At 55.3% G+C, this 14,246-nt stretch overlaps 1 protein-coding gene across 3 annotated transcripts; it reads left to right on the forward strand.

The window, feature by feature from the left end:
* Nucleotides 1-314: 314 nt before the first annotated feature.
* On the forward strand, nt 315-14,150 carry FADS1 (fatty acid desaturase 1). Of its 3 annotated transcripts, none has more exons than XM_007174422.2 (12): nt 316-694; nt 2,619-2,729; nt 3,298-3,495; nt 4,165-4,266; nt 4,370-4,498; nt 7,860-7,920; nt 9,374-9,450; nt 10,366-10,463; nt 10,638-10,734; nt 10,984-11,063; nt 11,171-11,296; nt 11,644-14,150. In XM_007174422.2, exons 1-12 carry the CDS (start codon nt 503-505, stop codon nt 11,693-11,695), a joined length of 1,323 nt encoding a protein of 440 aa, XP_007174484.2. In that variant the 5' UTR covers nt 316-502; the 3' UTR covers nt 11,696-14,150. The 3 variants fall into 3 exon arrangements, with proteins under 3 accessions (XP_007174486.2, XP_007174484.2, XP_007174485.1); XM_007174423.2 differs by lacking the exon at nt 316-694 and adding an exon at nt 718-844; XM_007174424.2 differs by lacking the exon at nt 4,165-4,266 and having other exon boundaries at nt 315-694.
* The last annotated feature ends 96 nt before the right edge of the window (nt 14,151-14,246 follow it).

Raw genomic sequence — 14,246 nt, forward strand, 5'->3', positions numbered from 1 at the left:
TCACCCGGCTCGGCCGAGCCCACCCTACCCTAGTAGCCCAGGGCGCCCGCGCACCCGGTGCCGCCGCCCCGCGAGCCCGGCCCCGCACCCAGGAGCCTCCACAGGAACCGTTATCTTGCCCGCGGCGCCCCCTGTGAGCTACAGGCGTGAGTCGGAGAGTGGGGTCCGCCGGCGACCCCCGCAAAGAGCCCGCGAGGGGGCGCGCGTCCCCGCGCTCAGCCGGCCTGCCAGGACCCTCTTGAAGCGCCCGCCCGCGCGGGGCCGGCGGGAAGGCGGGGACTCGGTCCCCGCGCCACGCGGCTCGACCAATAGAAGCGAGCGCAGCGGGGCTCGGCGCCGACCACCTCGGTTGCTGAAAACCGGACGCGCGGGCGGCGGGCTCTAGGCGGGCGACAACGGACCGGCTCCCAGAGCACTCGAGGCCTGTGCGCGCTACCCCGCGGGTCCCGTGCGCGCGCCTGACCTCCCTTGCCCAGTCGGTGCGCGGCATCGCCCGGCCCCGATGGCCTCCGAGACCCCGGCCCAGGGGCCTACCCCGCGCTACTTCACCTGGGACGAGGTGGCGCAGCGCTCGGGACGCGACAAAGAGCGGTGGCTCGTGATTGACCGGAAGGTGTACAACATCAGCGAGTTCACCCGCCAGCACCCCGGGGGCTCCCGGGTCATCAGCCACTACGCGGGGCAGGACGCCACGGTGAGTGCTGCCAGACCAGGGAACGGGAGGAGGCGGGGCCGGGCGGTCGGAGCCTGGGGCTCAGCGCGCGAGACATGAGATTTGGCACTCAGGGCCGAACACTCTAATTCGGGGAGAAGCTGGGAGGCGCAGGAGCGTACCGGTTGCCAGGTGATTGGGTGTGCTGCGAAAACAGGATGCAAGGGCAGGAGAGAGGCTGCGAAAAGTGGAGTCTGGGGAGTAGATAGGGAGGGAGGCCGGCAATGTGCACGCACAAACAAAGGGCCGCGCCATCGGTCCGTGCGCTCCGTCTGCTGCCAGGAGTCTGCGGTCTCCAGGCGTGGGCAGTCCCCGGAGCAGGGGTAGGAGGGAGGACAGCGGGGATGTGGAACGCCCGGACGGCGGCACTGCTGAGACCGAGGGAGGAGGGGTCAGTGGCAGGGAGAGGGATCAAGTCTTGACCTGTCTGGGTGGCTGGGAGGGAAGCGCAGACGCGTCTGGACCGAGCATGCCGGACTAGACTGGCGAGCGTGAGCAGGGCAGAGAACGAGGGAACTACACTCGGGGATTTTCCTGAGGGGGGGAAGCCACCTAGTGCCCGCTGCCTTAGGAACTCCTGCACAGGGTGAAGACCGGAGGGTGGGGAAGGGGCAGCACCGGCCAGAGAGGGCTAGCGCCTGCTCGTGCACAAAAAAGAGTGGGAGCAGCGTGCTGAAGGTGGGGGGGCGGGGGGGGCTGCATCAGCATACACTTAGCGAGGGACCTGGAACAGTCCTGGAATCCTGTGGGGAGGTCACGCAGCCTCAGGCCAGCAGCGGTTTGCAGTCCTGGGCTGTAGGCCCGGTGCTGGGTCGCATCCCTCCTCCCTCAGGCCTCACTGCGGGCCAGCGCGCGTCCCAGCCCCGATTCTGTTGCTTCCCTCTCTAGACAACCTGGTCTCGGGACTAAAGCACCTAACACTTCCCTTCTGGGTTTGAGAGCTGGGGGACCACTCCTTGGGACCCAAAGGTTGGAGCGTTCGCTTTGCCGTGTCCCCTCCCCCTATATCCTTCCCCCATCCTTCGCCTAGCGGCGTGACCCCTTCCACTGTCCCCAGCTTTCTCCCTGCCATCTCGGAGCGCGCCTCGGGCCACTAGGGTTCCCGTGATGAGGCGGTGCAGCCTAACGCGGTAAGGACCCGCCCCTCCCTCCGACGCGGCTGGCCTAGGAGTCCAGGCCTGAGCTCCGGAGTAATCACTGGGGAGCTCAGGCAGTGGCCGAAGGCGAAGGTGTGGACTGGCGCATGCGTAGACGGAGCAGGCTTCCTGCAGTGTGATTTAGGGCCGGGGCCGGCCACAGCGGAGACCGCGATTGGTCCGGATGTGTGGTGCCACCGGCCGCCGGCTCCGCCCCGGCTCCCTCCGCCTCCAAGCTTGTGGCTTTGGGCCTGGGGCTGTCTGACCTTCAGGACATTAATCTCGTTAATCTAGTCACTGAGGACCCCACCTTGCGTAACCAAAATTAGTGCCCTAGGGCAGGGGGTGTTCAGAGTGGGAAGGGAAATATGGAACCCCAACCAGAACAGCAGCGGAGGGAAGGGGGAGAAATGCAAAAGTCCTCCAGTTGGACACAGGGAGTCTTCCTCAGCACATTTCATGAGACACCTAGAGGAAAGGCCAGCCCAGGCAGGTCTTTCTGTGGTCGCCCTACCCGTGCTTCCTATTCCTTGGCGTGGTACCTACCCTTCTTCCTAGAACACAATTGCTGGGTGATCCTGAGCTGTGGACACCAGGGACAGGTCTGAGCACTCTCAAAGGGCAGCTGCCTGGAGGCGGGTGGGGTCTCTTTGAACTTGGGTACAGCCTCCTTGCTGGATCAGGAGGATGGTCTTTGGTGTGAGCCCTCCACAAGTCTTGGGGGGCCGGGCTGACTTGCTCACTGTTCTGCCTTCTCCCCAAACTTGCAGGATCCCTTTGTGGCGTTCCACATCAACAAGGGCCTTGTGAGGAAGTATATGAACTCTCTCCTGATTGGAGAACTGTCTCCGGAGCAGCCCAGCTTTGAGCCCACTAAGAATGTGAGACCCCGTTTGCTGTTTGGAGATCCTGCGGTTGTTGAGGGGCAGAGGGTAGAAGGAAGGCCTAGATATGATCACAGCTGACCACAATCAGTAGTTCTTGGGAATCTCGAGATCCTTGCTTCTCCTGCATAGTCACTGGGTTGCAGGGCTTTGGAACCTGTGGTTCTCACAAGGCCACCACCACCATCCCCATCCTCAACATGAGACCTATCGACCGAGCACTTATTTTGTGCCAAGCGTAACATCATATAATCCACACACAGTTACAGATGAGGAAACTGAGTCTCAGAGATGTTAAGCAACTCGGCCAAGGATCACGCCATTACTAAGTGGCAGAGCGGTGGCTTGAATGAATTCTGTTTAACTCCAAAGACCACATGCTCTTAGACTTGATCCCATAGCACCTCCTGTCATCCTTCCTCAGCATTGTGGTATCTTTACCTAGGACCGTGGGCTTCCCTCAGCTAACTTGGTGGGAGGGCCTTGAGCTTAAGAGGGTCCTTGGCTCCAGTGCTGGGTTGCATCTGGGGAGAATAACACCCTTTCCATCTCCACTCTTCTACAGAAAGAGCTGACTGAGGAGTTCCGGGAGCTGCAGGCCACGGTGGAGCGGATGGGGCTCATGAAGGCGAACCCTGTCTTCTTCCTGCTGCACCTGCTGCACATCCTGCTGCTGGATGCCGCTGCCTGGCTCACTCTTTGGCTCTGTGGGACGTCCTTCCTGCCCCTCCTCCTCTGTGCAGTGCTGCTCAGCACAGTTCAGGTGAGAGCCCTGGGCCTGTCAAGAACACAGCCAGCTCAGCTTCCACAAGGAAAGTTCTTTGTACCCCTCAGGAGGCCGAGGAGCCCTGTGACCAGGGCAGAGCTGAGGACATGCGGGAGAGTTGGTGCAGAAAGAGCACACGTTCCGTTGTGTGTGGCTTTCATCTGCTCGTCTTCACAACGTGTGCACCTTCATTTCTCCCACTGCCTCTCCAGCCGCTTCTCCCAGGGCTCCCTTCTTCCCGTGGCGTTTCTCCTCTCAAACTTCATGTTCAGGTTCTGTCACAGTCCAGCTGTGCCAGGAACCAAGATTCTGGTTTCTCAGCTGGGGCCCTAATACTTGGCTGTCAGAACCCATTAGTTAAGCCTTCTACCTGCCTGAGTTTGTCACTCTGTCCTGTTCCGTAGTTTGGATGTTCAGTCCAGTGGAAGTCACAGAACTCCAGAGCTGGGGACACTGAAGAACAGGGAAGGGGTAGTGATTTGCCCTAGCTCTTGTGTGAGTCAGCGGCGGAGCCAGAAGCAGGACCCAGGCTTCCTGACTCCTTTCCTGATGTGCTCAGTTAGGCCAGCACAGGCCTAGGTAGATGAAGGAAGAGGGAGAGGCCGAGTCAGTTGAGACAGATGCGGGGCTGGTGGGCTGCTCTCAGCGCTAGCCTTTCTCACCCAGGCCCAGGCTGGCTGGCTGCAGCATGACTTTGGACACCTGTCCGTCTTCAGCACCTCTACATGGAACCACCTGCTACATCATTTCGTGATTGGCCACCTGAAGGTCAATGGGACGGGGAGGGGCTCTCTGAAACTCCAGTCAACGGTGGGCTGCCTGGGGGAGGGGGGGCACCAGGCTTTCCTACTCATGCCCCGCTTTTCTGTAGGGGGCCCCTGCCAGTTGGTGGAACCACCTGCACTTCCAGCACCATGCCAAGCCCAACTGCTTCCGCAAAGACCCGGACATCAACATGCACCCCTTCTTCTTTGCCTTGGGGAAGATCCTCTCGGTGGAGGTGAGCAGAGGTATCGGTGAAGGTCTCGGAGAATGGGAACCAGGCAGCACACAGGGCTTGCAGGGAAGTGCTCACAATGCTGTCAGTGTGGGCCAGACATTGGGGCCGGGCTGGCTGGCTGTTTGGAAGTTGTGGGACGCCACAGGCAGTAAGCAGGCTGCCCAGGACACTCACCTGTCCTCCCTCATGAGTTCAAGTCAGCAAATAGCTGTTGCAGAAAGGTACCCCACGCTGCTAAGGACCCAAAGGATGACCAGATTGCTGTGCAAACCCTACTCGGCCTTGAAGGTGATGGATGGCCCTTCTTGCAGGTGCTTTTTAGACACTCCCACCCCAGGCAGTCAGCCCCCTGCACTTTGTAATCCTCTCTCTTACACAACGGCTACACTGACTTACTCTTCTCTGATGCCCATTATCTAGAATATTCATTCACTGAGTAATTCTTCCCACCTGCCTGATCCTAGCCTGACTTTCAGGGTGATCAGCACTGGGTTTGAGTTGTCATCTGAGGGTGTGAGCAACCATTATAATGTAGCTGCTAAAGCCTGGGGGTGGGTGGAGATCTGGTGAGTCTTTAGTGAGCGTGACGCGATGGACGGCTGTGAGTGGCCAGTGGAGTTCTTTAAAAAGTTAATTTAAAACCCTTTGACCCAAAACATTAAAAAAACAAAATAAAATAAAATAAACCCTTTGTCCCAAGGCTCTAGGCTATAGTCAGAGTTCTGCCAGGTCCCCCTCCCCCACTTCATGACACATTATAACATTTCAACACACCAGGAATTAAACTGTTGTTAAATACACTTCAGTTCCAGGCATGAGTTCAAGATAGCCTGGCTCTCCTCTCCTCTCTGGCCATGAGGAGACCTCTGGGGGAAGGCTCTGGCAGCACTGGCTGTCCTAGCACCAGGAGCCCCTAGCTTGAGGCTTGTGCTTCCGCTGGCCACAAGGTCCTAATTTTCCCACTTCCTAAATAGGGACTTACTTGGTTTGCTCCCTGCCCAACACTGTGCAAATGACGAACCAGCCTTGGCCTCCCGTGGCTCCGGTGGCTCCTTAGAGGGTGTGGATTATTTACTGGGCAGAGCATGAGGCTCTGGTAGCACTTCTGGTGTCATTAGAAGATTTTTAAAAAAAGATGGGAGTCTTAAGTGGAAGAGAATCTTCTCACACCACTGCCTCTGTTGCTTCTTGGTACTAAGGTTTTTAGGAAACTCCTATCTGCAGACACTAAAAATAGAGAATGCTCTGGGGAAAAAATAACTTTTTTTTTTTTTGCCTAGTTATGAGGCTGAGGTTAGGCTGTTAGGAAATGCGTGGGCTACAGGCTGCTTGGCGCTTGGTTCAGCCTCACTGGGTCCAGTTTGACTGAGCACTGATCCCTGGGCTGACCCAGTAGCATCCGCCCCAGTGCCTCCCAACTCTCCTGGACAACAAGGAAGTGCAGGGGACACTTCACCCGAAATACCACCTTTCTGGCCTCCGAGAGTTGAAACACAGTGGGGCAGTTCTCAGGGTTGTAGTGGCCATTACAATCCTAATTTGATTGCCATTCGAAGAGGCAGCCAGCGGACAGGGCTCCCTTCCCTAAGAGTCCCGAAATAAGGAGGCCAGGGTTCTGCCCACGCACCCCACCAAACAAGACAGATGCTCCTCTTCTGGCTTCCCGCACACCTCAGTTAATGTTGCTCGGGATGGGATGAACTTCACCCCCACCTCCAGGTCATCAGCAAGGCTTGCTGCCTCCAGAACATATCCCAATCCATCGACTTCTCCTTCTCCCCTGCCTCCCATCCCCGGGTCTGGTCCATCTCAGGTCTGGATCATTGTTCCAGCCTCCTCACTGGTCTCCCTTCAACTCTACCTGCCCTCTACAGTTCATTCCCCCACCTCTAGCCAGAGTGAGCCTTTAAAGCGCGAAGCAGATAGTGCCACCTGCTGAAAGCCGTCCAGGGCTTCCCATCCCCACTGGAATAAAATCTAAACTCCTTACTGTGGCCTTCCCAGGGCTAAGGCTCAACATGATGTGGCCGTCCCTAGTTTTCTGGCTTTATCAACTATTCTCCCCTGTTATATTCCCAGCCACACTGGCCTTCTTTCTGTCCCTTGAACATCCCAAACCTTTGTTCCCTCTGCTTTAAATGCTCTTCCCCCAAATGTCTGCATTGCTGGCTCCTTCTCACCATTCAGGTCTCAGTTCTGATGTCAGGGCCCCAGGAGGCCATATATATAGGACTACCCTAGCCAAAACGCTGCCTACCTCACTTTGTCATATTTTCTTGTTTTTTATCTGTAATTACCTTGAGCTCTGTCTACAAATTCATCACCAGCTTCCTCTCCTCAGGTGATAAGCTCCACGAGGGTAGGCATTTTGTGTTATTTATCTCTGTATCCTCACACCTAGAACAGTGCCGGGCACACTAATGCTCAATAAATAAATTGTTGCATGAATCACTTAATGGAGAAAGAAGGCTTCATTTAGCAGAAGTGCCTGGCACGGGATAAGGTATCAGTAAATGTTCTGTCAAAACAGTAGATGGACTCATGAAAGAAGGGTGAGCTGGCATTCTGCTCTGGGGTAGAGTTCCTCCTGTGCCCTGTGGTCATCTGGTCGCCAGAACTAACCAGGACACGAGGAACAGAAGGAGCCATGACTCGAACACGAGCGCAGAGCTTCGCTGTCATGGTTTTGAGAGCTCCCGCTAGGGGACCCGGACCGACTGGCTAGCCTGGCAGCCCCAGTCTGTCTCTACGGCCACTCAGCTTAGAAAATCACCACCAGCCGCTGGGGAAAACCTTGCCAGAACCTTCAGATTGCCAAGCTGATTTTGGTAACCTTTCCACAAATATTTGCCGAACTGTGCTTAGCTTTCAAGGGATTTTATAAAGCTCATGTTGACATTTGAAGAGACCGAAAGATTTGGAGAAGGTCAGGGGCTGGATGTAGAGGGGATCCTGGCCCTTATAAGGGTAAAAATTGTTGTCTGTGGAGACCTTGGTGTCAAAAAAGCACCAGATGGAGAAAGGACGGGGAGGTGGAGGGGCCTGGAAACCTGACAAGGGCGTCTCGGGGTGAGCACGAGGAGTACTGAGGACCTGCAGGCTCCGTCGTGCCCGTGCCTCGTGTGGGTGTGGGCCACCGAGCTGCGGCCACGGTGTGGCGCGCTTGGCAAATCCAGCAGCCTGGGCTTCACGCGCCAGGAGCTGGAGGTAAGGCTGGGCTTGTTGGAGCCTTCCACAGCGCCAGCAAGCTGACGGCCCCCGCAGGAGGCCTCGGCTCCTGAGCAGGGAGAAGCCAAGGTCACAAGGGGAGGGGAATGGGTGACTGGCCTGTGGGTGCTGATGTGTTTGCTTTCCTTCACAGCTTGGGAAACAGAAGAAAAAGTACATGCCATACAACCACCAGCACAGATACTTCTTCCTGAGTGAGTGTCCTCGTCCAGCACCGGGGGCATGGGGTGGGGTGCTGCCTCGGCAGGGGCTGCTGAAAGGATGTGAGGAGTAAATGCCCCTCCCGGGACTACGGTACTTGAAGTGAAGGCTGGAGGAAGTTCTCCACCTGGAACAGGGTGCCCCCTGCAAGGGGGCAGTCTACCTTCTCAAGGGGCAAAGTCAAGAGTTAGGCTGATGTTTGGTCAAAGGTCACTCGTGTTGGGGGCAAACTAGTTCCTCCAGCCCCACCCTGGCTTCCACAAGGGAACTGAATGGTGGGGGGCCATCCCGACTAAGCCTGAAACCTCACTTTAAATCTTGTCAAACAGGCCAGGGCCAAGGTGACGCAGTGGGACACAGTCTAACACCCAGAAGGACAAAGGTAGATAGGCTGGCAATGGGAGGATTGGACCTGAAGAGGGAGCTGAGGAGAAAACATTGCTGTGGTCGTCTTCAGCTCTTTCTGAAGACTGCTGTGTATATTCCCTGCTTTAAAAATCTCCATAATGCCTAAAATTTTTTAAAGCCTTTTAAAAATTCAAATTTTTAAAGGAAAGGAGGGGATGAGTCCATCGATCCCATTTTCGTTCAAAGGAATTTGTCTTAACTGCCTGTTACTCCATCCCTGTGGAGAAGGGGGAAGGGATAGAAGGGTGGAGCAGAACCGTCCAGAAAAAAGGTTAGAATTCATGGCACGTCAGGATGGAAGAGCCATGTGTGGGCATCGTAATGCCGGGCTCACAGGTGACAACAGGGCCCCGCAGAGAAGGGACACCGAAGGAAAGCGACGAGCACATAGGACAGGACCCACTTCAACTCCCAGTTCTCAGAGAAGCTCCTCCGCCCCTCTCCACAGCCGACCTCCAGGCTGCTTCAGGTTGGGAGGCACAAGCTTGTCTCCCTAGTCCAGGGGAGACAGCTTTCAGCCTGTGAAGGATCGGCAGGGTTCCCCCCACTCAACACGCACACTTTCCTGTTCCTGTCCCTTCATCTGCGTGGCGGAGCAGCCAGGAGCTCAGGGCAGATGATTGCAAGGACAGGCGTAGGGCCAGGAGGAAGGCCCCTGGTAGGGGCAGGGCTGCGGGCGGCGCAACTCCAGGAGGATGAGCAGTACCTTTTTAAAGGCACAGGAGCAGAGCAAGTTCCGTCCGTGGAGCTTGTCTCCCCAGCCATCCTTTTCCATGGAAGAGAATGCCACGTTGCCCCCACCTCACCCTCTCAGCATCCACTGGGAGATTCTGCTTTCTTCAGACTTGCATTCATGCCCACCTTCAGCGCCTGTCGGTTCCAGTGGATTGAGGACTGCCGAGGTGGCTGGAGGGGCAACAGGAGGAGATGGCAGAGGGGCAGCCCTGTGCTGGAGGCCATCTGTCCAGCACCAACTGGCCCTTTAGTGACCCTTCAGTGCTGCTCACACCTCCCCCCTCGTGTCCATTTCCTCCCCAGTTGGGCCCCCGGCCTTGCTGCCTCTCTACTTCCAGTGGTATATTTTCTATTTTGTCATTCAGAGGAAGAAGTGGGTGGTAAGTATCCATGGCCCCCAAATCCCACATCCTTTGTCTCCAGTACCCTGAGGGATGGGAAGGGGGTTCTCCAGGGGAGGTCCCACTGAGATTTATTCCAGACCTAATTTAGAGCAAAGTGACAGAACCAGGTATAGACCCTTCCTTATCTCTAGGTGAGATGATTTGGGCTCAGCAGGCAACCTGACTCCTGATGCCCTATTTAATTCAGCAAGTTATCTCCTGAGGTTACTGTGCTCGGCATAAAGCAGGGGCCAGGCTGGGGAGGGGGAAGATGAAAAAGAGACGGCACCTTCACTCAGGAAACTTCCGATGAAACAGGATGTGGTTGACACCAGACAAGAGGTACAGGCAGGAGGTTTGGGGATTTTGAAAGCGGCCTGACTGCATCCGGCTGGATGGGAGGCATCAGAAAAGACCTCGCGAAGTCACTTACCTAGCTGGCCTTGGAGGACAGGCGGAGGTGGGGGAGTCGGGATGGACTTTGAGCAGAGAAGCTGGGAATTAAGGGGCGAATCTGGGCACTGGACATGTGGTGGAGGACTCGGGTGTCAGGGGAGGAGGGTGGTGCAGAAAACTGATCAGCGATTTGATCAGGGCACTGGCACAGACTGAGCCACGATCCTGGAAGACTCACTTGGCAGCGTAGAAGTGAGTCAGGGGTGAAGGATGGAGATGGGTTGGGAGGAAGTGGAGGCAGGGAGACCTGGCACCTGTGAAGGAAACAGGCAAGGCGGGCTGGGGGCGCCACTAGGGACGGAGCGGAGCTAGATGCTGCCGGGCGGGCAGCTGAGAGAGGCTGCCGTGAGCGCTCCAGTCTGAGGACCGGGGAGGATGGCTGCTCCGCGCAGAGGAACAAGCGCCGTGGGAGGAGAGGGGCTTTGTGCCGCCACAGGGCTCTGCCTCTCGCTGCAGGACTTGGCCTGGATGATCAGCTTCTATGTCCGCATCTTCCTCACTTACGTGCCACTGCTGGGACTGAAAGGCTTCCTAGGCCTCTTCTTTATGGTCAGGTAGTACTTGATGGGGGAGGAGGGAGCGGCGCAGAGAAGCAGATGTGTGGGAGTAACCAGTCTGGTCTGGGGGCGTTGGCTGGGGAAGGTGGCGGGGTTGGAGCAGCTTCTGAGCGAGAGTCAGAACTCTGGGCTCTGCTTGTACTGGTTTTGTCTGGGTGCCATGTCCACCAGGTTCCTGGAAAGCAACTGGTTTGTGTGGGTGACACAGATGAACCACATCCCCATGCACATTGATTACGACAGGAACGTGGACTGGGTCTCCACCCAGGTGAGGGACAGTCACTTGGAAGACCTGGGCGCAACTAATAAGAAGGGTGGATGGGCACAGACCCAGGGTAGGGGGTGGGCGGTGGTAACAACAGACGCTCCCAAACCTTGCCTCGTTAGCTTGAAGCTTCTCTCCTGCCACCACGTGGAGAAGGGAGTGACCAGGGACAGGCCAGCTTTGCCTGGAGAAGGCTGGGCTGGCCTTTCCATCTGGTACCCAGAGCCATGCTCCCCTGACCTTCTCCTCCAGCTCCAGGCAACATGCAATGTCCATAAGTCGGCCTTCAATGACTGGTTCAGTGGCCACCTCAACTTCCAGATTGAGCACCAGTGAGTAGGGAGGCCTGGGAAGCAGGGACCTGGGGAGGGTCCACGTAGGAGGGGGATGGGGGGCCAGAGGAGCTGGAGCCACTGACTGTCCCCTGTTCTCCGTGAAGTCTTTTCCCCACGATGCCTCGACACAGTTACCACAGAGTGGCTCCCCTGGTGCAGTCCCTGTGTGCCAAGCATGGCATAGAGTACCAGTCCAAGCCCCTGTTCTCAGCCTTCGCCGACATTGTCCAGTGAGTATCTGAGCCTGGGAAGAGGGCTGGGAGGGCCGGAAGAGGGCAGGGCAGCGGGGTCAGTGGTGAAGTATGGGGTGGTAGCCACAGGAAGGTGTCCCCAGGTCGTCTGGAATGGAGGTCACCAAGGCCAGGTGCTCTGTTGGTCTTGTGGCCAGTTTGGGCCTTTGCTCTCAGTGCCATGGCCCAAGCCCTTTCTCAGAAGCAAAGGGGAGGCGAGTGCTCACGTCAAGGGGGCCTTACCTCACCTCTGGAAGGGCTTCACTGCTGCACTTCTGGCGGGTATGGCTTCGGGGCTCCTCTCCACTCTGTCTCCCTCACCGCCTGCTCCCATCTTGTCCCCTCAGCTCACTGAGAGAGTCCGGGCAGCTCTGGCTAGATGCCTATCTCCACCAATAAGAGCAGCCTCCCATCTGGAAGAAGAGCCTTGGAGCCAAAGCAGAGGGGGGCTTGGGGACAATGCCACTACAATCCTAACACTCAGAGGGGGTGGGTTTGAGGAGATAAAGGCTCTGACTCAAACCCCTCCCCTTTATCTTCTAGGCACAGATCTAAGACCCAAAGAGGGGTGCGCAAGCCCCCTGGAAGGAGGGGTGGAGCTATTGGGACAGGGATGTGAAAGTTTTGTTTCCTTTTTTTTGTTTAGCAGATGCAAGTGGTTGGTGGCCAAAGAGGGAGTCAGGAGGGTGTTAGAATAGGGAGGGTCTACTGAGCCCAGAAATCAGGAAGAGATTTAGCACTAAAATTCCATCCAGGGGACTTCCCTGGCGGTCCAGTGGTTAAAACTCTGTGCTTGCAATGCAGGGGCACGGGTTCAATCCCTGGTTGGGGAACGAAGACCCCACATGCCGCGTGGTGTGGCCAAAAAAAAAAAATTCCATCCAGGAAAGGGAGGAGCTCATCCCACTGGTCCACTTCTCAGTGCCTTCTCCACTCTTGCTTGCAAACCTCAGAGGTTCACAGGCTGGAGGAGGACAGAGCAGCTGAACCTTCTGGGCAAGATTTAGAAAGGAAGCATTAGCGCCTGAGGCCTGGCAGCTTGGCTCACTCTAGGGCTAGGTGTGACCCATGTCTGCCTCAGGCTCCTGGAGAAGCAATTTTTCCACTTTTAGAAGCAGGGAGGGCAAAGGCCAGGGCTGTGGTGTTGGAGGCATCTGGCCCTGAAGGATGCTGGCACTACAGGATTTGGTCCCACATTCCATCCAGGGTACCAAAGGAGCATAAGGTCCCAGGGCTTGCCAAAACAGCCAGCAGAGAGTCACTGGCCATTAAAAATCCTTCCAGCTTTTGATTCACCTCTTTTGACCACCACCCAAGGGAGCGAATGACCACCACCCAAGGGAGAGAACACTCCTAGGATGGGGAGTCTACTTCTTGCTCCATAAGCAGGTGGGCAGACGGGGCGCTTAGTCGTCTCCTCCATAGGAACAAACGGGCTCCCAGTGGTTTCCCTTTGCTCCCCGACCTGTAATTCCAAATTTAATAAAGTAGCAGTTAGCACAAAGTGACCAAGCTGGGAGAGGGTGAATTACCAGTCATGACAAAAACGCAGGGTTCAGTCATAAAGAATATAAGGGCTGTACAAGATTTTCCATAACCTAAATTATGTTACAGCATTACTTTTGAGCAGGAGCAGTGGGTTAAGTGTAATGACTTCATAGTTCCAACCGGAAATAGGAAGGGAAAAACACAGACGTTTGTGATCATCATGGCTGCCCTTCAGCATCCTTACTCTGGCAATTCTGTTCAAGTACCTTTCTCTGCTGGAGACCAGGTAGGAATTTAGGAGAATCTCTTAAAGGTGTATCAGTCTAATACTGAAATACAATTTTTTTAATCTCCTGGTTTTTTAAAAGATAGAAACAGTTTAACCCATCTCTAGAGAGTGAACACAGGACTGTGCCCCATGGGTTACCAACATTCACACCCTCTCCCCTTCCCACACCCACAGCCTTGCAGGTGAGGTGAGGGGATCATTCACCTGTCCCAACAGCATCTACTCGAAGCATATTGAGCATTTTGGACACTGGAAAGAAAGTACCTTAAACTACAAGGAAAAAGCAGAGACCTGGGAGAATTCATATTTAGTTTAGGAAAGGAATGGCAAGGAGATGAGAATGGTAATCAGGGAGACGAAGGTCCTAAGGCATGTTGGGGTGGGATTAGAGGCACCACCTAACGGAAAGGCTGTTGTGATTACTTAGAGGTTTGTCAAAACAAAGACAGACTTAAACACACACACGCACACACGGCAGAACAGGTTACAGAAGATTTTAGATCTTTTCCATTTGGGCAGAACCTAGCTTAAAACAATCTGGGTAGAACAATTAGGAGCAGAATTGGAGAGTTCTACTTTCATTGTCTCCTTCATTCCAGAATAGGTGCTGAACCCAGCCTATCAAGCCATCTGGCTTTGGGCCCAGGCTACCCAATCTGAGCAAAGCTAGTGAAACTTACTGAGCCAAGTCCGAGCCCTCAAAGCACCTCAACCACTGTGGCCTTCTCTCCTTAGCCTGGACCACTGTGGTCTCACATGGCCACAAAGGGACAGGCTAGTGACAAAAAGCTCAGACGTTGCAAGGTAACATGAGTGATCTCAAATCCAAACAATGACATGAGAAAACAGGATTAGAGAGGATAAGTTGCCTCTGGACATAGATGTGGCAGAACTAACATTTGAACTCACTTTTTAAAAACTCCAACTTATATGCTTATCTTTGTTATTTTCATCTTCCTACCACTTTGCCGGAGGCATTTTAATTAGACCCAATATCAGCATCCTTTTTGTGTGTGTCAATTTTGTTACCACATGCCAATGGAGTAAAACTGAGAAATAAAGGTAATTTTGACCAAACGAAGGCTGTTACAATCCATGATGCTCTCCTGCATGTTGACAGGAGTCCCCGTACCTCTGCTACAAGTTACTCTCCGCCTCTGGGTCTCACTTCTT

Source organism: Balaenoptera acutorostrata, chromosome 9 (assembly GCF_949987535.1).
Source record: "Balaenoptera acutorostrata chromosome 9, mBalAcu1.1, whole genome shotgun sequence".
NCBI classification, from domain to species: Eukaryota; Metazoa; Chordata; class Mammalia; order Artiodactyla; family Balaenopteridae; genus Balaenoptera; species Balaenoptera acutorostrata.

Coding starts and splice junctions, on each gene's coding strand:
- FADS1 (XM_007174422.2), top strand. CDS start 503: ATGGCCTCCGAGACCCCGGCCCAGGGGCCTACCCCGCGCTACTTCACC. Junction 7,921..9,373: donor GCACAGATACTTCTTCCTGA/GTGAGTGTCCTC, acceptor TTTCCTCCCCAG/TTGGGCCCCCGGCCTTGCTG. Junction 9,451..10,365: donor TTCAGAGGAAGAAGTGGGTG/GTAAGTATCCAT, acceptor CTCTCGCTGCAG/GACTTGGCCTGGATGATCAG.